The 24,784-nt window shown below is 39.5% G+C and overlaps 1 protein-coding gene across 8 annotated transcripts in view; it reads right to left on the reverse strand.

Moving 5' to 3' along the window:
• MBD5 (methyl-CpG binding domain protein 5) overlaps positions 1 to 24,784 on the reverse strand; it is a 290,901-nt gene that overhangs the window by 30,590 nt on the left and 235,527 nt on the right. For 6 of the 8 annotated variants that reach the window (XM_019480375.2, XM_019480376.2, XM_019480374.2 and 3 more), the window contains 3 exons: positions 5,120 to 6,157; positions 3,266 to 3,477; positions 603 to 1,811 (listed from right to left, as the gene is read on the reverse strand). In XM_019480375.2, the coding sequence (XP_019335920.1) occupies positions 603 to 1,811; positions 3,266 to 3,477; positions 5,120 to 6,157 (2,459 nt within the window). The remainder of the gene's footprint in view (positions 1 to 602; positions 1,812 to 3,265; positions 3,478 to 5,119; positions 6,158 to 24,784) is intronic. The other 2 variants (XM_059727394.1, XM_059727395.1) reach the window with 1 other exon arrangement.

Genomic DNA, 24,784 nt, shown 5'->3' on the forward strand with positions numbered 1-24,784 from the left:
CAAAAGTACGCTTGCCAGTGGGAGACATTAGACTACTGTACAAAAAAGCAAACTAAAAACATTTAATCAGTAGGGAAAGATCTTTGATTTTGTACTATTAATGCCATCATTGTTACATATTTTCTGCAAGGAACTAGCTGCAACAGTTTTAACTTATTGCAAATTTCTCATACTAAGCACATCAGTTTTACTTTTTGCAGTTTCTGCCATTTTTAAATCCAACAGTCTTCACTCACTAAACCAATCTCTTTAAATGTGGCTGAAAAACTCATGTGGCTAAAAGCAGTGAATTAAACTGTTTCGTGTTAAGGCAAAATATTTCTTGTGTGACAAGTCTTAGGTGAAAAATGACTTGGCAAGATACAATCAAGCCAGAATGCTGTCTAATGTGTTTCCATGGACCGTTTGTATAAAATTCACAGTATGGAATAACATTCCTACTGAATAAAGCAGTTCTGGTAAGTCCACCTCCTAACACTGGGATGAAAATGCATTAAAGCTGCAATTTGTAATTTAAATAAGAAACATAGATGAAAAATAAATACTAGATAACAATAAAACTGATTATGCATGTATGTATGCGTGGATGCACATGTATATACCTTCCCCTCCTCAGTGTTTTGTTGACATGAATTGTGAACTTCTTCTTCTCTTACTAATTTTCCAGGCCATGAAGTCAGTCCTTTGATTTGGCCCCAGACCAAGTCGCCAACGTTAAACGTCCTCGGCCTATAATGTATCAGCTCATTTGAAGAAGGGGAATCTGGATTCCTTAGGTCATCTTCACTACTGATGCTTTTAGCATCTGAAGGGCTAGGCACACACCCATTAATGCTTTTGGCATTAAAATCTCCATTATAATGGATATAGTCTTTAACTAGAGAACTTTCCAAACTATTTGAGGAACTTGGAGATTGCTCCTCCAGGACTAGGTCTTGTTTAGAAGTGTTCAGCAACTCTCCAAACCCTCTACTTTGTTGAGGCCTATTTCCATTTATGTGTGCACATCGTTCCACAGTGTTCTCCAGTCTCTCCTTAAAACTCATCATAGTTCTCTTGTAATTATTATACCTGAAATTCTCCTCCAATATTTTATCAGTTTGACAGTTTCGCTGTGGCAACAGTATCTGATGCTGCTCACCTTGTAATAATGGCAGTGTGGAAATGTTATTGGGCCTTTCATGAGAAGGACTGCTGTGGATATGAGCTGAATGATCTAAAAATTCATCACACTTCCATCTATTTATCTCACCTCCAGGGCTTTGCTCCCCTTCCCACTGTTTTTTGGGTGTGTTGCAAGTTGTTGCTTTGTAATACTCAAATACATCCCCTTCAGTTAAATTTTTACTATGTTCTGAATTCTTCAGTATTCTCGTTCCTCTAGTGTTTCTTATCCTACCTTCATGATCAGAAACGCTAATGTTTCTTCCATGGATAACTGCACTGACAGCACTAGAAAGGTTTAATGGGTCACCAATTGAGGCTGTGAAGGCACTCATGGCACTCAGAGCTGGAATGGGACTCATTTGTGTTGTACTGCTAACTGCGGTGGTGATTACTACTTGCATTCCTTTGCTTGCAGCATCAACAACTGCTTTGTAGATAGCATCCACCGAAGTATCACCCTGAGCAGCTGCGTTGAGGTTATCCTTTGCTTGTTGTCCTAGAGGTGGTTCAGTTCTTTGCTGCAAATCACAAGACGTTTCTTGAAAAGGAGGAAGTGTAGTGTTGGAAGTCTCAGGAATTGGTGTCATCCCCATTTGAGTGATCATTCGCTTGTTTAGGAGGGCAGCATCTTCCTGCATTCTCACCTTAAAAACATAAGAACAAAATATATAAAAAATGATGGGGTTTTTGATGCTTCATTGCAGAAGATACATTTCATTTCATTTAGGAACTATCATGGCGACCACAATGACTATTTGTTTACACATAAATGAGTTACAGTAACTTTGCCTTAGTTATACACTAATGAAAAGGATTCATACTGACTGAAAAAAAAAAATCAGAAAATAAGAAGGTAACTCAAAACAAAGCATTAAATGCACACAAGACTAGCTTTCATGCTGTTTCTTATTTCAAGAAACAGACCTTTGAATCAACACATAGTACTTTAGATGACTACTTTCAGAATGATCTTGTTCCTGTGGCTCAATTTCCACTTCCCCTCTTAAAACCTTTTCACTGGTTTCCTTTCTTTTTCTTTTTGAAGTCCAAGATCCTTACACTCACTTTCAGTGTCCTAAGCAACTACTTGCACACTTCTGCTTTTGTACTCAGATTTATTTCCTTGTATTCCCCTTAGTCTATTTACCTATAAGCTTCATAAACCCTCTTTGTCTCCACACATCCTTTACTATGCATTTCTTTTGTTGCAGACTACTATATTATGCCTGGAATTCCTTCTTATTCCTCGTACGCAAGTTGCTACCTTTCCCTTCTTATATTCTTCTTTTGGTAAGTCTCCCTACTTTAATACCTCAATAATCATATCTACAATACTTTGCTCTGAGGCTCTAATTCCATGCATCGCCTATGTCATGGCAGAATGTATAGCAAGTTAGATTTTGAGGAATTCTGTCTTTTATATTTTCAATCTGTCACGTACACAGCAAACTATGATAATACACAATATTAATTCTAGTGCAGTCTATGGAGACAAGAACACTTACCTAGCGAAGACAAAATATTTGCAATGGTTTCTTTAAATATTTATATGATTTAGGACTCAAAAGAGAACACACAAAGATATGGCCAATATAATGCACATGTTTAAAATACGTTAAGTGCCTATAGATAGAGGACAACAATTTTGCATGGAAACATCTAATTGTCCAGACTGACAAAATGATGCACTTTTGTTTTTCCTTCTTAAAGGATAAAAGCTTTCCTGGCACTATAACATGCATTTCTGCAGCCTTCATGTTCTGAGGTTTGCAGCACTATAATAGTAATTTTTGTACTTAACTTAGTTGAAAATTTCCCTGTCCTTCTGTCAGGTTAACACTTGAACTCACATTTATCCAATTGGCTTTTTGAGGGGGGGAAGGGGAGGGACATAAATGTAACAGGGGGCCTGATTTGTAAAATGCCAATACATTAGGGTAACAAGCTGCAAAGAGATTGTTTTTGGATTTTTTTTTTTTTAACATCTGTTCCCACCTTCCCTGCCCCCAACAAAAAAAAAAGCAGAATGTGGAGAACACAATTTTACTTACTGAGAATTTTTACATACACTTAGTAGCAATTTCATTTTGCTTTCTACCTGAAAATTCTGAAACAGACATGCCATGGGGTTTGGGTTGCTAGCTGGTCCAGGAATTGGGGGCTGCCCTTGAAATCCCTGGATATTCTGATACCCCTGGAGAAGCTGCTGTTGCTGCTGATTTGAAGGAAACATCTGATTGTTGTTTAACAGTGACTGGAGATGAGTCAGTTGATGGTTATTCAGAGTAGTGTTTATTGATGACATGTCACCTGCAAATCCAAACACATGGAAAGATAAGTCAGCAGAGTTTTCAAGAAGTAATGAGAGCTTCCTTGAGGCATGTTTTAAATGAATGGTAAGCAACTGTTGAAACTTTCTGTGTAACAAAACTTCTGCCTCAAATCTGTTCCTCAAGGGACATGTCTCCTACTACTTATTTCTTCACTTCTTCAACACATTCCTTTTACTTGTAATATCTACGTGGACTCTTTGTAAAGGATTCTGACATTACTATTTTTTTCCTCAGGAGTGATACAGTCATATACAGCAGAATAAGCTTTAGCAGTTTGGTTTCTTAGAATTTTATTCTTAGTTTTTATAGAGCAACTGCTTTATACCGTACCAGAAAGGAGAACACTTCCAATAACCACGATGCTACAGTTGGACTTGGATGTACAGGGTTTCTTGAATGCAAAAATATGCAAACTATCTCTATTAGTTGTCCCTTTCCTAGACTCAGATGATACAAAAATCTAGTAAGAAGCAAAAATAGTCTTAAAAAATCTGAATTATCTATCACATAAGGTCACTATATAAATTTAATAGAAAATAACAAAATCACAATTGAGAATATAAACACTTTACTAAACCTGACCCCATTAAATTACTACTAATAAAATACCCTAAATAAAAGACTAATAAAGTTGATCTAGTAGTTTGATTTTTTTGAGTTAACTGGACATTCTACATGTGGAATGATAATCAATAAAGATATTATTTCAGACAGAAAATTAATCCTAATTTAATAACAATTAAATTAAATGTCTATTGTAGGTTCACAAAAAATAGGGCTAAGTTCACAGCAACAATTTTGTAACTTAAGCAACTAAATTACAATACTTTTCAGCTCTATGGCATTACTTTATTCCTTCTATTGGTATACTGATTGTCCAAACATACAACACCACAAAATCTATCAACATTCTGGGTAAATTGGTCAAGGGAATAAAGGCAGAGGAGAACAGCTAAGTTTTATAATTTTTTTATTCTGTAGGTGCTTGTTAAGTGTGATACTCTTGTTTTCTAAGCTACAAGCAGAACTGAAAAACACTGAAGTATGACTACATAAACATACTGTAAAGGGCTAGAAGGGAAACCTACTTTACTGAACTTGTGCAAGGATTTTCCTGGAGTGCTTTATGTACTACTTTATAGGAGGTGTGCTATAGTTTTGACATATTTTTGATGCAGATGGAAAAATGCACTTGGCCATTTTTCATCTATTGCACAGCTACTCATACAAACCCTGTGATGCCACATACATTTGGAATAAAATACTGCATCCCAAACATGCACCTGCACTTTTTTTTTTTTTTACTTGAAAAAGAAAAGGAAACCAATTGTCTGACTGAATTTTAATGTGTGAAGTAGCTTTAGGTGGCATCAGAATTAGGGAATGGAAGATAAAATTATGTCCCCAAACATTTGCTGATTAAAAAAAAAAAACTACTTAAAATTTCGTGCAAAACTATTTGTTTTTCTCTATAAATGTTAAACAAGCTATGACATACAAAAAACTTTTAGAAATAGTATGATGAAATGGAATCTTTAAAAATAGAAACTAGAATCAGAAACTCCCCCCGAACCAGTTTTCTTTCTTTTTTTTTAAATCTGTGAAAAAATTTAACTTACCAAGTAGACCTGTCCCCAGTAGAGGGTTAAGTAGCTGTGGCACCACAGAGTTACTGTTGAGTTTAGCTGGACCAGATGCATTCCCAGCATTATTAGATATGTTCAGCAATGTTTCTGCCATTGACACCACTGCTGTCCCACCAAGTGTTGAGACAGACAGTGCTGCCACTGCTGATGATGTAGTGGTTGTGGTAGTGGTTGCCTGGGAGGAGGTTGCTATGGAAACCTCTGGATGATTAGTTGTGTTGCCCGATGCAGAGTTCAGGACACCTCCCACCAGCTGGGGATTCAAGGCCATTAATCCTGAGGCCCCAGTGACAGCTGGGAGGAGCAGGGGGTTGGAAGTAGTATCAGTACCTGAAAAGCTTGGCATAGGGTTCCCCAGGGGGTTGGTTAAAAGGGTCTCAGCTCTGTTGCTGTCTGACTGATTGCTTGGCAAATGGTCTGGTGGGGCTGTCATCTGTACTACTGAGGGTAAAGTGTTATTTTGCTGTTGTTGCAACAAATCTGAGATGGTCAAATTGAAAGATGGTAGGGGAAGCATGGCAGCTGCTTGGGCTTGGTTCTGAAGCAGGGCTGCTAGAAGCTGAAAATGAACAGGTTGTAATACCTGTCCATCCATGTCACTGGAGAGAAACGCTAAAGCAGCATTTACATTCGGGTTGAGAAAACCTAAAGGGTTGAGGTTGACCTCAGACTTGCCTTCTCCTGCTGAAGGCTGTAGTATATTTAATAGATTCTGGTTTAGGAGATGTTGTTGATTCACTGGCAAAGAGATAGGTAGAGAACTGAGGATGTTTTGATTCAAAGAGTGCGGAAGATTGTTGTTTGAAGAGCTGTTTTGTGGAAAATGAAGTGCATGTTCATGGCCAACAAAAGGGAAATCACTCCCAATGGGCAGCTGGCTCTGAAGTGGGTTTCCAGCTGCAGTGGTGACTATAACACCATCTTGAAGAACCGATGTTGTCTTTGTGATGGCAGGTTGGCTGGTGCCAGCTATGGCTATGGATGATGATGGTCCTGACGGTCCTGAATTCCCTGTAACATGAAACAAAAATATTAATGTCCATTGAAGGACAAATATCATCACAGTTTTAGTAAAAGCCACATCCAAGAACAGGTGTGTACGCTCATACAATGGAGACAGATTTCTAACAATATAGTTTCAATATTTTAATATAAAAGAATTTTCAATGAATTATTTCAGACATTACACATTCCCACACCACAACTGGTATTAAATAAAACCACTTATGTTTCTTTTAAAACTCATCAGCAAAAATTTGGTTATGAGAGCATCAGTATTCAATATATTTTGGATTAGACATGGACTGAAAAGTATCTATCCTTTGGATTTAGTTTTGGATCAATACCAAATATATTACCAGAATGAAGAAGTAGTGGCAGATTTAATGCCTAGAGGTAAAAATTATGATTACATGATTAGAGTACAAGACTAAGAACCAGGACTCATAAGTCCAACTGCAGATAGATATTTTATCTATAGGCAAAACAATCAGAATAAATACTTCCCCAAGGGTATAGTGAGGATTTGTGAATTACTGTTTTCAAACACAGTTTCGGAGATTCTTAGAAGAAAGTATCAACATTGTTAAAAAGTGATATTTAATTAATTCTAGAGAACATTATGGCCAGATAGAAGTTGCTACAGAAAGCAGACAGGTTCCTCAAGGAGAAGCTAAAATCATTTGGGTGGCCTGGGAAGATCTGTTACTTTGTAAGGAAAGAAATCTAAAGCTTGCCTTAGTAGATTTAGCATAAAACATTTTTTTGTTTTGTTTTTTTGTTTCTAATAGGCATGCCCACTGCCTTCCTGTTTCTGCGTATCTGTGTGTTACTCCTGACTCTAAATCAATTGTTTTTCTTTTTCTAACCAAAATTATTTAATTTGACAGCGGTTTAATACAAGAGAGGAGCAGAAGAAATAAAACTCAGTATAAACACCTTTGAAATATTCTTCTCCATTTTATCTGGTGATATGGAAAGATGCCCTTGGTCTCAAAAAATACAAACACTAAAAAGATAGATTATTCTGATAGTAGCAAAAACACAATGTATTGTTTATTCTGTTGAGTAACTGCACCAAACTGCATTGTGTAACCACTTGATCAGATAAAGATTGGAATGCTTCAATTATTTATTTGATTTATATGTTGCCCTTCCCAACAAAGGCTGAGGGTGGCTCAATAGGAAAACAGAATTACTTAAAACAGAATAACTTAAAAACAGCAAAATTATTTTGTTTAGCATTCATGAGTTCACTTGTACAAGACTCAGAGTGGACATGAGAAATAACTAACACACTTTAGTAACCTCTAAAAAAATTCTTAAAATAAACTGGTTTGAAACACAACATTTTAAAAACCTTTCAGAGTTAAAATGAAGTTCCTTGCCTTCTATTGAAGGCAAGGAAGCTCCCATTTTTATCTCAATTAATAGGTAAATAGCAGTCTACCAGTGATCCAGTACTGAATGCTGCAAGCCCTGTTCATAGGCTAAAGTGAAAAAGTGAGGATAAATTCCACATTGGAAGAAAGAAAGGACATTTTTTCCTGAAAGTGTTTTTGCTCTTTTCTTTTCTTTTTTAAAGGCAGCTATTTTATGCCAGCCAGAACTTGCCCTCATTTTCAGACCATTTAGGCGGATTTTGTTATTGATAAAACCAGTTGTTTTGAATATACCATTTCAGTCCTGGACAGAAAGCATATGCGAGAATTAGAAATTGGTCTAGAAGAGCTCAGAATAGAAGGACTTGTATTATTATTTTTTTAACAAATGCTTAACACTTCTAAAAATTAGGCCTTTAGAAAATACTTTTTTGATGTAGTGGCTGGAATCAGTGGTTTCTAGCACGCCCAGGCCCCTTGCTCCTGCTCTACATGTATAAAACTCACCAAACTGAGCAATGTAGTTACCTCCGAGTGCATACATTCAGCACTGCTCTCATGCTTTATTTCCAGGAGCAAGGGAGAAGTGCTGCAGGGCATGTTCTAGGTATCCCTTGAGTCACCAAACTGCAGAAAATTAGCAGTTGTTACTAACCTGTTGTATGAGTTTGTTTCAAAGGCCCCTGGCAAATGTTATACTTAAGGTGTGATTAACCAGTTAATCACATCTTAATTTGTTATCAGGCCACGTATTAATGCAGATAATGCCATGATAAAACGAGGAAAAACCCACAAAGTTACTACACAAAATAGATGTAATATTTTTATGGATGGTTCCTATCACACGATTAAATTGAACGTGTGGCCAGGCTGATTGGGGGTCCCAGTCTCCAGGGTACATGGGAGCCTTGGACTCCATTGTGCTCCACAGGCTAATAGTTCCGATCAGCTGATTGCCATGCCCAGTCTTGGGGACCCATCGGAGACAAGGGCTCCAATATGCCCTGGGGGCTGGGAGCCACTGCTGCCACTCCCAGCTGCAGGGGTACATCAGAGCCCTTGACTCCAATATGCTACCCTAGCTACCAGGGGAAAGAGAAAGACATATCATTAATACTACAAATACTCAACATTCATGGCATGGTCCCTGCTTATGTTGCTGGCTCTTGGTAAATCCTTTTGGTCAGACTCAATGTTTTCATCTCTGTACTGTATAGTCCTAATTGTGTTTGGAAGGCAAACAAGAATTTGGATGATCTTAAACCTACTGGCACTTATAATCTGATGCATCACAGTGAGATCCATGGGTCTCTTTCAAAACTGTCCTAGTTAAGCCAATCACCCAAATACTATTTTCCAAAAAATAGTAGGATGAGAACAGACTGTGTGCTTCAGTCAAGAAACATCTTGAGCCAAACAGGCAAATTTAGGCAGGCAAAACTATAATGAAAGCTGGTTGGATGTGGAAGGGTGGGGAACAATGACAGTTGATTACTTTTGTTTCTTTCAAACCTAAAGAATGATCATTAAAAGAGAATGAACCAAGGCACCATCTAAGCAGTGCACTGATCTCACCCAAATGTCCAACACGGATATTTGCTTAATATAAATCCCAGCTGAACATCAACATTTAAAAGAGACAGATGGGAGATGTTGAGACCTCATGAGGGCTAAGCGAGACTCAAAAGCTAAAAAAAGAACAATCCTTGTTTGGGAAAAGTGCAGCTGAATCAAGATGTTCTGTACTCTAGCATCCCAAATCCACAATATGCCCAAAATGTTGGCCCCTCACTGGGAAACAATTTTTATATTAGGTGCAGCTTTTACAGTAAAGGCTTACCAATGAAATGAGAGTAAGAAAGGCTTTTTGGTTGTAGCTGTGTTGGTCCAATGACATAGGCAGGCAAGCTTCTTTGGGTAAATGTGATATTTTTTATTTGACCACCTGAGCAGTTGGAAAAAAAGTTCTTTGCAAACTTTTGAGCACAAGCACCCTTCTTCAGGCATGGGGAGTCTGCTATTCTGAGATCTCCAAGGAATGAAAGAAGCTAAAAGTGTGAGAGGATGTCAGTGAGAACGTAAATAGATAGAAATTAGGAAAACAATGGGTAGAGAAGGGAAGGAGGGAAGGGGGACGAAGGGGAAAGAATGCCAAAGGTAAGCAAAGGAGACTTTACTGTAGTTGAGTTCTCCAAGGTAGAAAAGAGGCAGTCTGTGAACATGTAAATGACTGGAAATTAGGAAGATGAAGGGTAAAAAAGGAGGGGAGGGCATGGTCTAGATCTATTAGGTATGGTTTGGGTCATAGGGAGTTTGCATCTGGTGATGAGGCTAGCAAGGTTTGGTGTTTGTTTAAAGGCCAGGATGGGTGGTTCTGGAAAGATCTCTTTAAGAATTTATGACACATTACATTTATTTATGACACATTAAAACCTTCCTGACCTTACCATTTACACTTTTATTTCCCCCATTCCTCTCCTCCCCTCCTTTTCTACCCTTTGTCTTCCTAATTTCCAGCTATTTACTTGTTCACAGAGTGCCTCTTTTCTACCTTGGAGAACTCAAATACAGTAGTGTCTCCCTTAGTTACCTTTGGCACTATTTCCCCCTCATTTTCCCCCTCCCTTCCCTTCTCTACCCATTGTTTTCCTAATTTCCACCTATTTACATTCTCACTGATATCCTGTCATCAGAGCAAGAGGGAGGAAATATTATTTGGGGGGCTGAGTAAAACTTGAAAATACTTCTACACCCACACACAGACACACACACACACACGCACAGACAGATGCACACATGTACACAGAGATGCACAGATACACATGCACAGACACTGATGCACACATAGACAGGCACACACACACACACACACCACCCAGTAGGTAAGTGTGTAGGGGGGGAAAGGGCACAGGGGGAGGGATGGATGGGGGGCAGATCAAGGCCCCCACAGTGAGGGAGGACTGGGGCAGAGGCAGGGGTGAATGGGGCCCCGGGGTGGGTCGTGGGAGGGTCGGAGCCAGAGCAGCTGGTCCAGGAGGAAGGGGGGGGGGTGGTTTCCTGCCAGATCTGTGTGCAGTGCAACACAGAGGCAGGCTGCTTGCTGAGTGCTGGGCTCTGTGCCACTCTGCTGCTGGTGCCTTGGGAGCCACTTTGTGATGCCACGTCACCAAGCTGGCAAGGGATGTGGTGCAAGCGCAGCCAGCATGCAGGAGGCATGTGGCATTGCAAGGTGGCTCCTGAGGCACCAGTGGCAGGGCGGTACAGAGCCCAGCACTCAGCAGGTAGCCCACCTCTGCGATGCACCATGCACAGATCCAGCAGGAGCACCCCAGTGCCCCTGGATGAGCTGCCTGGGCTTTGACCCTCTCACAACCCGCCCCAGGGTCCCATTCACTCCTGCCTCTGTCCCAGTTCCTCCCTTACTGAAGGGGCCTTGATCTGCCCCCCCACCCCCATGAACCTTCCCTCCCCCGCACCCCTTCCCTCTTACACGTTTACCTGGTGCTGCTCCACAAGCAGCCAGACTGAGTTCCTGTCATGTACACACTCCAGCTGCTTGTCTATGCATGCCCCTCCCCGCCCTGCAGCTGCCTGAAGCCTGTGCCCAGGCTGCCCTGCAGTATTCTGAACTGCCACCGCTGCCCTGCGTTGGGGGGGTGGGGCTAAGCTCCATTAGGCTCAGTCTTCTGCTGCCTATGGTTGTTGCTTTTTTAGCTTCTTTCATTCTTTGGAGATCTCAGAATGGCAGAGACTTCCCATGCCTGAAGAAGGGTGACTGTGCCCAAAAGCTTGCAAAGAACTTTTTTCCAACTACTCAGTGGGTCTAATAAAATATATCACATCTACACAAACATGCTTGTCTGCCTAAGCAAGAAAGAAGAGGATGAAGTTCTGCAAAACAGAAGAACTGTTAATGCTGATGTCCTTTATTTAGCAAATGACAGTAAAGGACTGTTCATGTAATGCAAGGAGAAGCACAGGTACCCAGCCCTGTAAGAAATACACCTTTTGGATGTCCTAGAGCAGGGGTAAGCAAAATGTGGCCTGCAGGACAGATGTGGCCCACCAGGCCATTCTATCTGACCTGCAGGGCCCCTTGAAAATTAAGTAAATTAATATCTATGTACCCCTGGCTGCCTGTCATGCAGCCTTTGATGGCTTGCCAAAACTCAGTAAAAGGCCCTCTCCCCGAAATAATTGCCCATCCTCATCCTAGAGGGTCAATAAAGTTAAAAGAAGTAAGACAACAGAATGCCCACTGGAGAGTTTTTTTCTCTACGGAAGAAGCTAGTCAATTGATAGACAGTGTGTATAACATTTTACTGTTGTGAATTACTCATTTTTAAAAAGGCAGATTTATTTTTCTTTTAGAAATGTATCTCCACACATTTTACTATGCTGCATCAAAAAACCATTTCTCTTACCATTATTTTTAAGCAGATGAATTATACTGAACAAATATTTATTCAGAAATAAAATCTCATTTCAGAAGCTTGACTCCACTACATTTACAAAGTTAAAGTTTAAAAGTGAGGGTCTCTCCTTTTTGCTCGTGCACCAGCATTGTTTAGCTAAGAAATAACAGCAAGTGAAAAAGAAAAAAAAAAAAAAGACACATACACACTATGAAATAGATCATTCAATTTTTCAATGAAAGAGTAGATGGCTGACAATCTTAATGGATGTGACATTAATTTTGAAGTGCTTAATATGTTAATCTTAAATAGCAACATAAAATAAGTTCTTTGCACTGATTTTAATATTTATGAGTTACTGAAATTAAGTATCCATCATGCTACTAGAAGGTAGAATAAATAGAAATAAAAATGCTGAATTAGGGATATAGAAGTCACCTCCAGAAAAAATTTTGAAATGTATTACATCATATAAAACTTATATTATAAAATAATATCTGAAGTGCAAGATACTTTTGTTTTAATTGTATAGGCTTTATTTTAAGGTCCTTCTTTATTTAAGTTTCAACTGAAGTCTGGGTTCATCTGAGTGAGGAATGAGTGAGCACTGAGTGAGAAGCACAGGTTTTGGCTCTGTATCACCTGAAAATAATGGAATGAAGAAGTATTTTATTGTATTAATTAGGAAACCTGATTTTTAGTCTTCACTATACCACAGACCAATTGAATGACCTTAGGCAAATCCTTATCTAATAATTTCCATCTACAGAATTAGGCCACAGAGAAGTGAGCAAGGAGAGAGCTCTCTGCTTCCTAGCCCAAGGGCATCCTTGGTTTTGGGGAAGCAAGGAGAGAGACTTCTACAAGAATATGGAAAACTGTTGCACTTGTTAGAGCAGGGAAAATTAAGTCCAACTGTCTGGGGCTTACTTCCGCTGCAAGAATTAAAGCTTGATAGGGAAGGGCTAAAGATCTATTTGGATGAAAAAGTACCTCAAACAGGATATTCACAGTAAGCAGAGAATCCACAAGCAATAAAAAAAAGGGATGGATTGGGAAGAAGAGCTATCTTTTAGAGATCTGAAAGTTCAGAAATAAAATGAAAATGCCAAAAGTCTCATTCAGTTGGACCTTGTGAAGAAGATCAGAACAAACAGTCAAAGTTTCTTTGGTCAAACAAAAAAGAGACGTAGGAGAACCGCTATACACTGAATTTACGGTGAAGATTAAGAATAATACAGTTATGGTTTAAGTACTAAATAAATACTTTACTTCAGTCTTCAGTAAGAATAAAGATGTGTGTGAGGCTAAGAGATGGATGTGAGGGAATGACAATGGGAGTGTGAGTGAGAGGTATGCTAATGGAAATTACTACATAGGAAGTGAAAGCATAAATTTATATTGCTCACTATAATAAAATCAAGGGGATGGATAATCTCCATCTCAGAATAATGAAAGAACTGACACATTAAATAGCAACTCCTCTAGAATGAATCTTCAATGAATTAAACTACTCAGGGATAGGACCATATGACTGGAGAATAGATATAGTTCCTACATTTTCAAAAAGGAAAGAAGAAATACACGTGCAACTGCACATCTGTTAGTTTTGACTTCAAAACTATGCAAGGTCTTATAATAGAGAGTAAAGGAAAGAATAATGGGCATGGAGGTAAATAGAAAATTGGACAGAATGCAAGAGTTTTATCCAAGGAAGATCACCTCAGACAAATTCAATATCCTTCTAAAAACATAGCGACAGACACCGATCCAACATCACCCCAATGTTTAAAAAAGATAAAAGAATTAAAGATGCTGTCATTCTGATATTCAGGTAGTGAGACTTTCCTCAAACTTCTTTTTCTGAGATTAATAAAGCATCCTTTTGGCTTAAAAAGATGTAGTTTTGAAGTACAAAACTACAAACAACAAAAGGTCATTACTACACCGCAATTCAGTCAAATGAGACGTGAAAGTTGTGTCACACCCCATATACAGACTTGCAAAAATAATAAGATGGACTATTTAAATCACTATTTGTCATCTGGCCCATTCTTTGAAGAAATAAGAGGAAAATGGATCTCTTTGTTGGTGGAAAATTTTAAATACTGTGCTAATGAGGAAAAACCAGTTTCGTTTCTCTCTAATACATTACAGCCTGTTTTATAATCCCTGGGTGTATTCATATTACTTGAACAGAGAATGAGGGACAAAATCAAATAAAATTCCCCTGTTCTTATTTTGTTAATCTACTATTATATATTGTTTCATTTGATTTATTTTTGGTATCATCATATATTATATTGTTTTAATTGTATAAAGTGGTAGAATGTGTAATCTTACGGTATGCTTTTCCCATAACCATACATTATATACTTCTACTGTTATATTGTAAGAAATTTTATTTTCAATTTTACTGTATTGTTTTAGCAAAAACTACTACTACTGTTCAAAATAATTCACTATCCTTCTATGACAGGATACCTGACTTCTTAGGTAAGGGCAATGTAGTAGACCTTGTCTACACATATTTAAAGCAAAGCATCCAATATTTTGCCTCATGGTAAATTATTAGCTAAAATAGAAAAGGGTTAATACCGTAATTGTAAGGTGAATAAAGAGTTGCCTACGAGGAGATTACAGAGTTTACAGTGAAAGAGAGGTATCTGCTTTGAAAGAGATATTTGATTGGAGAGTGATCTTCCTTAGGGATTGGTCTTGGGAACTATTCAATTTAAGTTTTTCATCACTTTGGTGCAGGAAATACATGTATGTTTAGTATATTTGAGGGTAACAAGAAGTTAGGAGGTCTGTCAATACACAGATGATGACTAGATAAGTGTCTAGAAAGAGTTAGATAACCTTATGAGGCACAGTAATAAAAATGGTACAAAAAGTAACAGTAGAGACTGCAAATTCATGCATTTGGGGAGTAATATCAAAGCTATGAGAGAGGTTCATAATATGAAGGTGATGGGAGGAAAAAAGGGACCTGGGTACACTGGCTAATCATAATATTACCCTAAGTCTCCAGTATGCTGTGGCTTTGAAAAAGGATAGTACAATTCTAAGGTGCATTAGACGGGGGGGGGGGGGGGGGGGGTGTTGTTTGTTGTTGTTGTTTCTTTTTGTTTTTGAGACAAGGAAGTATTAGTACCACCATTACTGTATAAAACATTAGTGATATCCAGTTAGAATACTGTGCAAAGCTCTGGTAAAAAAGATTAAAAATGGTTAAAATTAAATTAGAAAAATGTGCAAAGATGTGTTACTAGGATTATTAGGGGAATAGAAAACCTACCTTATGAGAAGTAATTAAAATCTTTGAATAATTAAAGTTGAGAGGTGATATGATTACTCTTTAAAAATATATCTGGGGTAATAATATAAGGGATGGAGAAGAGTTACTTAAGATAAAAGGACGATTTTGGTACCAAATCAAAAGGGTACTAGCATACACAAACCTTTGGAAATTAAAAGGTTTCTAACCATTAGAGGAGAGACATTCTGCAATGAGGGCCCATCAAAGAAACCTGAACTCCATCAGATGGAAATTAATCAGTTTATGGAATTAGTTGTATGGTGGGTTAGGGGTGTTTGTGTTCTAGAAACTAGAGCAGCTGCCATGTGGCTTCATACAGTTAGTATCCCTGTGATACGACTGAAATGAAATTTCAAATCTTTCATTGTCAACAATAATTTTTTCCTCTGGAAAAATGTACTGGATTTTATTTTACCTTACTCTAAAGCAGGGGAGTTTCAGTCCTATGGGGTTGGCAGAGGGGCTGGGAATTTAGAGGTGGGCCTATCACCAAATTCCCAGAAACAGGTCCTTTGGGCATAGTGGTCATTGGTGGGTGGGGTGGTAGTGGTGAACAATGGCTGCATTAATACCCATACTGCTGCTCCTCCCATTGCTCACCTAGATCCAGCCCATAAGGAGCCATGAAGCCCAGATCTGACTCATGGGGGTTATTGAGTTTAACACTCCTGCTCTAAAGTACTGGACATCAGCCATGGCAAGACAGGAGAATGGTTGGGTGTGCTGGTCCAAGTAAATTGTAGTGAGTCATGCTCATGCACTCAGGATCAAACTGATCCCCAGATTTATGGGTAGAAAAGAACTTTCCAAGATCTAGCACATTGGGGGAGGGGAGTCTTTTGCTTTGCTTTGTAACGTGGACCGTATTCCACCTCCTAAAGTCAACCGAACATATTTTACTTATAAAACTCTGCACTGGTAGCACCCTTGTTGTTTCTGTGCTCTTCCTGTGGGTGCACTGTAGGTTCTTCTTTAATCAGATGTTTTGTGGCTGTCATGTGCAAGACATGCCAGAATGCATGTTCTTATGAATTCTGGATAAATAGTAGCCGGAGAACACAAGGGGAATAGGCTTAATGGCCCAGGATTTCTACTCCCATCTTACAAAACTCTCACTGTCATGACATAAAATGGAGATGTGGGAGTTTGGACACTGGAACATTAGCATGCAGATAAAGCATTTGCTAGCTGGCTAAATCCTGGCTAATTTCTCTTTAGGTGTGCCAGCAAGCTATTTTGATCATCTCATAATCAAGCACTGGCCCTTTCGCTGTTTGTTTTGTGTCCAACAATTTCAATGAACACATTAAATGGGGTAAAGATGTAGTAACTCCTGATTTATCTGAACCTGGTTTCAGAATGAAGCCCAGGTTGCAACAAAAACTACATTTAAAAGATCCACCGCCTCTCATCCTCCTTTCAAGTTCTATAGAAAACAAGGACACCAGACCACTACTTACAGAGAATTGGGGAACAAATATGGAAGACTTGAGACCCACAAGAACACAGGTTTGTGTTGACAGTAAGCACTATTCTGTGTCCAACTGTGGACCAGACACACTAGCTTGGGAACACTAGCTACGGTCATCACAGGTTAGCCCCCGAGAAAGGAAAAAAAAAGAACATACACACAAAATATATACTATATATAAAAAGAGTGGTGGTGGTAGGGGATGGCTGGGTAATAACAGACTGGTCAGATTGACTTCAGTACCTGGGAAGTTACTGGAGCAAATTATAAAACAGTCCAGTATCGCCCATGTCTGGAGAAGGGATGGAGAGCAGGGAAAAGGGGACAGTTGCAGGCTGAATGCCCGCACTGCTCCTTCTCCTGGAAAGATTCCAGTGGTGGAAATTTTTGAGAAATTTCCGCCTCTCGAAATGAATGCCTCTTTGAGGCCTAGGATTCTATGATCTTCTTCTATGGTAAAATCCTCAGAAGGGGTTTTGGGGGAGGAAATCTGTATGCAGAGATTCCCCAATGGTGTCTTATTACTTATGATCACCACATTGCGGATAGAGATTTTTATGGAAAAAATATATAAAAAGAAGGTAATTTGGGTGTAGACAGTTTACTTCATTTCAGGCTCTGACCTGAGGATATTATAAAGATGCAAAAGAGCAGAAAGACTGTACAAACATTTTAGTAGCAACCATATCTCCACATTTGTCTTAGGAGCGTACAAATTGGCCACAACCCCAACCAAGCCTCTGGGAACTACTACATAAAAAGCTTAAGTGTATACTTCCCCCCCATATTAGGTTAGAGCGATCAAAGGAAGAAAATAAATTTGGCATCTTTAAAAATAGCAATTTAAAAAAAGGTAAACCGAGATCCCTTAAGTCATGCAAGCTTATTTTTCTCATGAATTCAAAGCAATGCATCTATACTTTATCTACATTTCGCATCAAAAAATTAACTAAGTTATAACCAGCAACTTTGAAATTACATTATCTATGTTCCCTTTCAGAATTGAAAACATTTTAGATGCTTATCTGGTATTTTATTTATTACAGTATTTTCAAATCCAAAATACACTATAAAGAACATATTTCAGAGACTGTGAACTACTGTCAGCTGGCATTCTTATCTAGATTGTCAGTTTCCTTGAAACAAGAGAAAAATCAGGGAACAAGCTATCAATAAATATGGTGTCCTCCTCAATTCAGAAGGACAAATGGATTCCTGAAAACTTAAATTAAAAAAATAGACTGTCAAATACGATACCTTTCTGAATTCAATGAACTTATTTATCATATAGATCGAGTTAGTTGTCTCACCATAAATACCAGCTTTATCACCATAACGGGCGACTGTATCAGAACTATACAACAGCTATTTGCTTAAATTTTCTTTCAAAATTAGCTATAGGGCAAGGGTACAATTCTAAACTAATCAAAAGGATATTTGGGAAAAATTAGTCTTGTATGCTAAGCTCATAAAAGGCAGCTTGGTAGTAAAGAACTGACAAGATGTTGCCATACAAAAAAGATGGCTCATCAGAGCAGCTTCCAGTGCTCAAAATAGTGACAACTATAACTGAGGCATAACATTTTTGCAAATTTGGGGATCTTAAATTCAACTAAAAAATATAATTACCTAAGAATTATTTAAGGATTCTTGTCCTGTTCCAACAGAAAATTTCCTAACAAACATTTTATAATAGCCTATTAAATTCTGGTTAAGAATATTTGTCATGGAGCTAATAATATACTGACAATATTTTTCATTACTTTAGCCTTCCTTTCTAAGAAAAACTTCAATATAACATGGTCCATTTTTTATATGCAGTTTTCATTTTTACCAGATCCTTTCCTTTACAATTAGTTTGTTCATGTTAGGAATAGAATCCATGCATAAAAACACCTAAACTCAGTAACAGGGAATCTAATTCATCTGCAAAATACTTTACCTACTATAAGTTTTACAAACAAGTGCTTCCAGCTTATCAATGCCTTCCTCATGCTAAGACTTATGATTGCACACTAATAACATATATGACATTGGGCAATTATTTGGTCTATTAATTCCTTTTTTTCTGAGAGGAAGGATGGGTTTTGCAACCAAGGCAGTGGATTGGAATGCAGGAAGCCTGAGTTTAAAGCCTGACATTGCCACAATTATCCTGCATGGCTTTGGGCAAATTACTCTATCCCTATATCTTAGTTCCAATCTCTAAAACGGGTATAATAAAATCATTTACTCCTTTCCTACCTTTTGTCTATTTGGACTATTGGCTTTTAGGATGATGTGTAATATATTTCTACATCATCTAATACAGGGTTCTCCAAACTGGTGGCCTTCAAAGGATTAACTTGCGGTATCTGAACCAGCCACTGTTTTCCCCCCACTGCTTTAGCTGCAGCAGAAGCCAAGGTCTCTGGGGTACCCCTTCTTCTTCCAGCTTCCACCTCCTGCCCCCACAGGCAGGGCAGGATAGGATAGGGCAGTACAGCCCACAGTACCAGCAGAGCTGGCAGTGGTGCAGTGGGGAAGTGGGAGAAGGGGGGGCTTTGCGATGTGTGGCCCAGGATGGGGGAGTGTTGGCTTGCACTGGTACAGCCCCTGCAGTGTGCAGTCCCTAGTCACTCAGAATCTGGGCAGGCCTGATCTAACACAATATGGCCCTGATCTTCCTCAGGAACTCCAAGTGATAATCTTACATGAAAACTGAACTAGTATACATTTCCTTCTTCTTCATAATAATAATAATAATAATAATAATAATAATAAAAATAAACATGCCTTCCATTAATGGAGTAATGTTAAATATGAAGCCCCTAAGAACTTTGGAAATGGAGCACACTATCACATCCCTTCTAAAAGGTGTTACCCTGAATAAGCAGAACTCATTAAATTTCACAGCAAATTTTTGTTTTCCAGACCCTGGATCATGTTTACGGTTCTTCTTTGAGGTCTATACCTTTCTATGTTTCTATACCTTTCTGTAACTCTGGACGCCAGAGCTGGACATAGCATCTCAGCAGAAGTTTTATCAAACTGTGCATGTAGACAAGAGCACTTCCTGGTTTCTACTGAGTATTTTCCTTTATGTTCATTCAAGAATCCCATTAGCCATTTTTGTTATAGCATTATACTGACAGATCACATTGAGATGATTATCTATAGTCTCCTAAAGCTCTTCTCTGAGCCACTGCTTTCCAAAACAGTCTCTGGTTCTGTATTTATAAGTCACAGTCTTCATTATGAGATAAATTAACCTGATCTTGGCTGTATCAAAATGTATTTTATTGAAAGATGACCACTAATCAGGTGATTCAGATTCTTTTGTAATAGGAACCTGTCCTCCTCATAATATACTACTGTCCTGGTCACATCATTTGCAAACTTTACAAGAAAAGATTTCTATCGTCATCTAGATTGTTTATAAAGATAATAAATAGTTCTTGACCAAGAATAATCCTTCTGTAAGCTTGATGGAACCAATATGTTTCCCCATTAAGAGTTATATTTTGGTATCTGTCAGCAAGCCAGTTTTTAATCCACTGCTATTTCCATACAATGTGAGTGTTCTAATCAACGATCACATGAACCTCAGTCAAATACCTTGGAGAAATCAAGTAAAAGATACCAACAGATATGCTTTAATCAACTAGACCTGGAATCCTGCCAAAACTGGTAACTGATTTATTTCACAAGATCTACTTTCCTTAAAACCATTCCAACTGGAATTACAGTAAAATCTCTGTTATCTGGCATCTCTCTGGTAAGGAAATTGCTGGTTGTGTAAAAATTCTGGTTGTCTGAAATAACCCAGCAGGGGTTTTCAGATAACACAGAGCGGGGGAAGTGGGGGGTGAAGTGTGTTGTGGCCGAGCAGCAGCATCGTGGGGTAGTGGGTGGCGGCAGTGCCTGCATGCAGAGTGGGGGGCGGTAGTGGCCACATGAGGAATGGTGGTGCAGGGTAGTGGGTGGCAGCAGTAGCCGCCACATGTGAGCTTTGCCCCCCCCCCACCCATGTCCATCCAGCCGGCTGGCTGGAAATTCCAGTTAGTAGAGTGTAATGGTTAGTAAAATCCCAGATAACAGGGATTTTACCGTAATAATATTATACATTAGCCTCATATTGTTTGTTGAGAAGGGTAATGAATTATTTTAACCATGCTGACTGGTCTATAGTACCATAGGTCATACCTTTTACATGAGAAAAAATGCCAACTACGATTTCCCATTTTCCAAGATTCATTAAAAAAATAGTTGTTCAGAGAGTTGTTCCTACATTGGATGCTTACAAGCAAGTTATCCAGGCCTATTGATTTGAAAATATTTAATTTAAGCAGATACTGCTTCATCTTCTCCTTTATTACAACCAGTAAACCTTCTATTTAAATTAAAATACCATCATATCCTTTTCTTTTATTACAAATGCATAATGAACACTTCAGTCCTTTTTACACTGCTGTTCTGCAGTTTTACCTAATAATGAATACATCTGACTTAGGGTTTTTCTTGCCTCATATGTTTTCTAAATGCCTTATTTGTAGCCCTATTGGCCACTGATACTTTATTAATGTTGAGGCATGACTAGGATGTGGGCATTTGGGGCCTGACTCTGAGTGACAACCCAGGGGACCAAGAACAGACCAGGTCAGGGAAACAAGGCTCAAAACTAGAGCAGGGGATCAAGGGCAGGTGGGTCAAGAAGCCAGGGACCAGAACATATACTGGTGCCCTGGAGTGGTCAGGAACAGGAGGCAGGGATCCAGACCAGAGTCACTAGCCATAGGCGTCCAGAGCAAGCAGTTATGGAATGAGGTCATGGGCAATCGCTAGGCTAACCCACAAGCCAGGAGTTGGACGTGGAAGGACAGGGTACTGGACTGAAGTCTGGAAGCACAAAGGTTCAAAAAGCCAGGAAGGCAGCTGGAAACAGGAACAGATGGCAGGAACCAAGAACAAGGATGAAGCCAACCAAATCAGGAATAAAAAGGAAGGATCTAGAATACTAGGAACAAACAGACAAGGCCAGGGAATGGAAAAATGGGAGTCAAAGGTAGGAACCTGGAAGCTAAGAACAAGGGATCTGAAGTCTACAGTCAGACAAAGGCATCTGTCCTAATGAGTAATTTTCTGGGCACTGCAAGCGCTGCTGGTTATAAGCAGGTAGCCATACCCATGCAAATAACTGGGGTCAGCCTGGGGGTAGGTAGGCCACTGGTAGGCAGAACAACCCAGTGACCAGTTTAGCCTGCTTGTTGCCTTGACTCCTGACAATTAGTTCCGTTGTCTTCCTTTATGAGTTGCCTTCATTTTTACTACATAGCAAATTAATTGCTACTTCCCCCTTATCTGTCCTTCATATACTAATTTTTGCATTCACAGCAGTCTGAATGCTAAACCAGCAGAACTGATGTACAGATTTTCTACAAACTGAGCTTCTGGAGTACGTGCATACACATTAGCAGTAAAATAAAACTATTCTCCTATGAGAACCAGCTTCTAGGGAAAGATGCATAACAGTGTTAAAGTGAGTCATCCACATCATTTTTTTTTTTTCAGACAGCATAACCAAAGACAAATATGGTAGGTTATTAGTAAGATGCAGTGTGGCTTAGTGAATAAAATGTGTACTGCCATATTTTAGAACCATCCACTGTCTTTACCTTGTGTAACCTCTTTGTGGGATATGAGGCTCTGGTTAATAACAAGACAAGACGTGAAGGTTACAGAAATATTAACATCAATTATCTGAAAAAGTGAGTATAAACTCATGATCTCCTCTTGGTACATAATAGAAACGTTAGAATCTTTAGTAAAGGAATATGCAAAATTAACTATATGCTGACTTCTCTGCTAGCTCCCCTTTAATACAATTGTTCATAAACAATGCTTACAACCCAGATAATACATCATCAAGGACCTAAAACTGTTAACAAAAGTGAAACTGTTGTAACTGATTTTCAGGACTTAAGCTAAGAGAAATGGCAAAATGCAAAAAAGCAACCAAACAGCATAAATAGTAAGATAGATTTTACTTTTCTTTTGATTTTAGAGACAGGTTCTGTCATCTTCACACTGATTGGCTTCCAGAAGTGAGCTATTTGTCAAGTAAGTTACCATGAGTAAGGATGGCAGAAGTTTTTTGATAAAAGTGGGATTTTAAGCCAAGGAAGTTAAACTAGTAAAACCCCAATCAACGCCTGTTACATGACTGTCTATTTTCCAGGTTACCTTATTCTGCTTGGTATAGTTTTTAAGGTAAACCCCCAAATGTCAGAGTTATAACAAAATACCAACATTTACATAAAGGGTTCTTTGTGTACAAAACCATGCCAGACTTCTCTCTTAACAATGCATTTGGTCCAATAAAAGATGTAATAAAAAATTCTCATCTCTAATAACATTCACAGGGGTATTAGTCAAGGATAACTATATTGCTATACAGGACAAAAATTCTCTGTGTATAACATGCCTGACATAGTTCATTATATTTAAATGCATTTCTTTAGGAAGCCTCTGCCACTGCCCTGGCAGATAGGTATGGTTGTATAGGTGTACGTGTGTGTACTTTCTCTACTGTTATCCTATTATGGCTTTCAAACTGGCAATGCCTTTTCCATCCTGAAACACACAGTGGCATCTCCTCCTCAGGAAAGGAAATCAACCTCCCTGATAGCAAGAAAGGACATTGCAAGCAACAGAGCACTTCAACCTGCTGCATGTAGAATGACAGTAGGACCTGCCCCTGGAGCAAGAGATGTCTTGTGAGTGAGTGGCCAAGCAAGACCACATATGAGTACAGGCAGGGTAGAAACAGAGACTTGCATGGAGAGCATTCTTAAGTTCCCAAGTCTTAATGGGAAGCTGCTCTAATAATCTGCAAATGAAAATTTATTATTAATACTTCTGTATAACGTGACATCTTTCTTAATCACTTCTGACTTGTATAAACAGTCCCATTCTCTCATAGGCAATTTCAGACAGAAGCTTCGTACTCGTACTTTCCTGCTGTGATTGAGAACGGGGGAATGTTTTCTCCTTCTTTACTGATTACCAGGGATCTGTGTTTTCCATCTGTCTCAGAAAATTTGTATTTTCTCCTTTAAAAGAGAACACATATTTTTCTCCTTTAAAGAGGCACAACTCCATGCTGTCACCACTCCCCCTGCTGCTGCTGGGCAGTCAGGGGTGCCTTGCCATGGTGGTGCAGCTGATGTGGGGCTCATGGCAGCTGCAGTAGCAGTAGCATTAAGCCCCGATACCCTCTCATACTGGGTCCTGCTCACTGGGCTGCAGAGGCCTCCAGGGGCAGGGCAGCAGGGCAAGGAGCCCCAAGCCCATAGTAGGCAGTCGGCAAACTCATCCCCTCCCGTGGCCCCCATGGGCTCCACTCAGCTCTGCTCTGGCCATACTGTCCGCAGGTGAGGGGATGGGGGGCAGGCTCCATATTCTGCTCTGGCCACAGCAACTGCCACCTCCTGCATGTGGCAGCTGGGGCTTGGGCAGTGCTGGGGTAGGCAGGGGACTGCGGGCCCTAGTCCTCATCCCATAGCCATGGCAGCTGGGGGCTCCCCTCCAGCAGGGTTGGGAGGGACAGGGGACTGTGGGTCGGGAGTGAGGTGCACTAGCAGTGCTGGAAGGGGTGGGGGACTGTGGGTTGGAAGTGATGGGCACTGGCAGGGCCAGGGGGCTGCAGGCTGGGAGTGAGGAGCACCAGTAGGGCTGGGGTGGGGGGGCTGTGGCTTGGGAGTGAGGGTCAAGGGCATGGTCAGGGGCTGATTACAAGAGATTTGCAGGAAGCAAGGGACTCTGATAACTGAGTGCTGGTTCCACCTGTCTGGTTCTTTGTACAAATTGCCTGGAAAGGGTGAGGTCTAGAGCATAAAGTATGTACCACTTTCTTTCACAGCACTGGTGAGAAGAAACCAGGGGAACCCAGCTGGCCATTCTCCTCACAGTACTGGGTCCCATTCACCTCTGTGAAGGTATGAAACGTGGTTTTCCTCCAGTGGGGTCTTCTGAAGGGTTTGCCAGAAAGCATGTTTTAAGGCAAAACTC

The sequence above is a fragment of the Alligator mississippiensis genome, chromosome 4 (genome assembly GCF_030867095.1).
Source record: "Alligator mississippiensis isolate rAllMis1 chromosome 4, rAllMis1, whole genome shotgun sequence".
Taxonomy (NCBI): Eukaryota; Metazoa; Chordata; order Crocodylia; family Alligatoridae; genus Alligator; species Alligator mississippiensis.